A 1971-nucleotide genomic window follows, 5' to 3' on the forward strand; every position below is an offset into this window, starting at 1 on the left:
TTCGGTAACAATTGCCAGGAAAAACATATGTGCTGTTTACGGAGAAAATACGCTTTCATCTCGCACCTGTAGGAAGTGGTTCCAACGTTTTAGAGCTGGGAATTTTTGTTTAGAAGAGGAGGTACGCTCCGGGCGTCCTCCTCAGACGGAGATAAAATTCGGGATCTTGTTGAAAAATCACCAAGTTTGACAGTTCAAGAGATGTCAAATGTCCTGAAAATACCTAAGACAACGATTCATAGGTGTTTAAAAAAATGGGGATGGTGTCAAAGTTGAACGTTTGGGTGCCCCATGAACTTACGGAACGGAACCGTCTTGAACGAACGACAGCGTGCATGTCATTAATTGCACGTAATAAACGTGAACCATTCCTTAAACGCCTCTGGTAACTGGTGATGAAAAGTGGATACTTTTCGAAAACCCTGAACGGAAACGTAGCCGATCCCAACGAAATCAGCCACCTGAACGCTGTGCAAAACCAGGGTTACATCCACGTAAAGTTCTTTTGTGTGTATGGTGGGATTATAAAGGAATACTCTATTTTGAACTTTTATCTAGTGGTGATACCATTAATTCAGACAAATATTGCGCTCAGTTAGAAAAATTAAGGGAAGCACTAGCTGAAAAACGGCCAGGTTTAGTGAATAGGAACAGCGTTATCTTCCATCACGACAATGCTAAACCGCATGTCGCGAAAAGCGTTACAAAAAAATTGTCTGAATTTAATTGAAAAATTTTACCACATCCCCCATATTCCCCAGACATTGCCTCATCTGATTACCACCTGTTCAGAGCATTACAACACTTTTTAGTAGCTAAAAAATTTGAAAATATTGACACTCTCAAAAATAGCATAGAAAATTATTTTAAAGAAAAACAAGAGAACTTTTATCGAGACGGAACCTACCAGAAAAATGGGAAGAAGTACAACGAGAGGGGGATTACATTTTTTCATGAAACTGAAAGGTATGTAAACGATCTTAACATATATAACCTCTCGAAAAACGGCACGAACTTATGGGATGACCTAATAATTAAACAACTATAAATACATCAAAAGATTATAATAAAAGAATGTAATAGAATATCTAATGTCCGTACTTGTAAATACAACGAAAAACGTAACGTGTAGATTGCAGATGTTTATGAATGTAAAATTTGCGAAAAGCATATGAAAGTTATACACATAAAATATACAAATATTGATATATGCACGAAAACTATGCGTATATGCACAAAGATATGTACAATTTATGAGTAATATGTCTAATATTGATTTATTAACGTTATGTGAATTGATACAAAAGGATATTTAACAATTTCGTTTTAAATAAAAATCTATTTATGACGACGCGCCAAAATTCGCATTACGATAAATTACGATAAATTATAAATTACTTTTCCGTATCTGCAGCACTCGAATTGTACAAGTAATGTGTGCGTTTGAGGGCCCGACCTTTTGGTCGACCGCGCCATACCTGCAGTAAAAACGCATACTGGCTTCGCATTTAGATGTTCGCGTTCGACTTGGGAATGGCGCGCATAGATGGTCGGCGCGCGACTTGCCCTCTCCTTGCGGATCATTGGACAAGTTAAACCTACCCTTTCGGGCGGCAGCTCGCTTAGCTGGCGCCACGCGATACCTGCCACCATATAGCTCGGTCCCAGCAGGTTGGCTCTCCAGCCGATTATTCCTGCTCGGCACCCATTTTGTATGCTTACCGCTTGCACCGACGGTCACAGGTTTCCTCTCCAGCTCGCACGCTTCGTGCTTTTTTCTGCGCCCCGGTTCTTCGTTACTGTTGTTTTCTTGGTTCTATCGTGTTTATTGTTCTATCTTCGATCCAGTGTTCTGTTTGTTGTATCCGTTTATTTCTTCGTTGCGATTCTTTGTTTGGTTGTTGTTGTTGTCTCTATAAACTTGAAATATAAATGCAATTTCCTTTTAAATACAGTAACGAGGTTTATTCA

At 39.2% G+C, this 1971-nt stretch overlaps 1 protein-coding gene across 1 annotated transcript; it reads left to right on the forward strand.

Annotated features, from left to right (window-relative positions):
- Nucleotides 1-254: 254 nt before the first annotated feature.
- Nucleotides 255-966, forward strand: LOC117214144 (histone-lysine N-methyltransferase SETMAR-like; the record flags this gene model as incomplete). The annotated part of the gene is made up of 3 exons (XM_033459977.1): nucleotides 255-385; nucleotides 559-714; nucleotides 793-966. Coding segments are annotated over exons 1-3 (461 nt in total), but the record flags the coding sequence as incomplete, so codon positions are not given.
- Between the last annotated feature and the right edge of the window lie 1005 nt (nucleotides 967-1971).

The sequence above is a fragment of the Bombus bifarius genome, unplaced genomic scaffold, assembly GCF_011952205.1.
Source record: "Bombus bifarius isolate JDL3187 unplaced genomic scaffold, Bbif_JDL3187 scf7180000009182_frag, whole genome shotgun sequence".
NCBI classification, from domain to species: domain Eukaryota; kingdom Metazoa; phylum Arthropoda; class Insecta; order Hymenoptera; family Apidae; genus Bombus; species Bombus bifarius.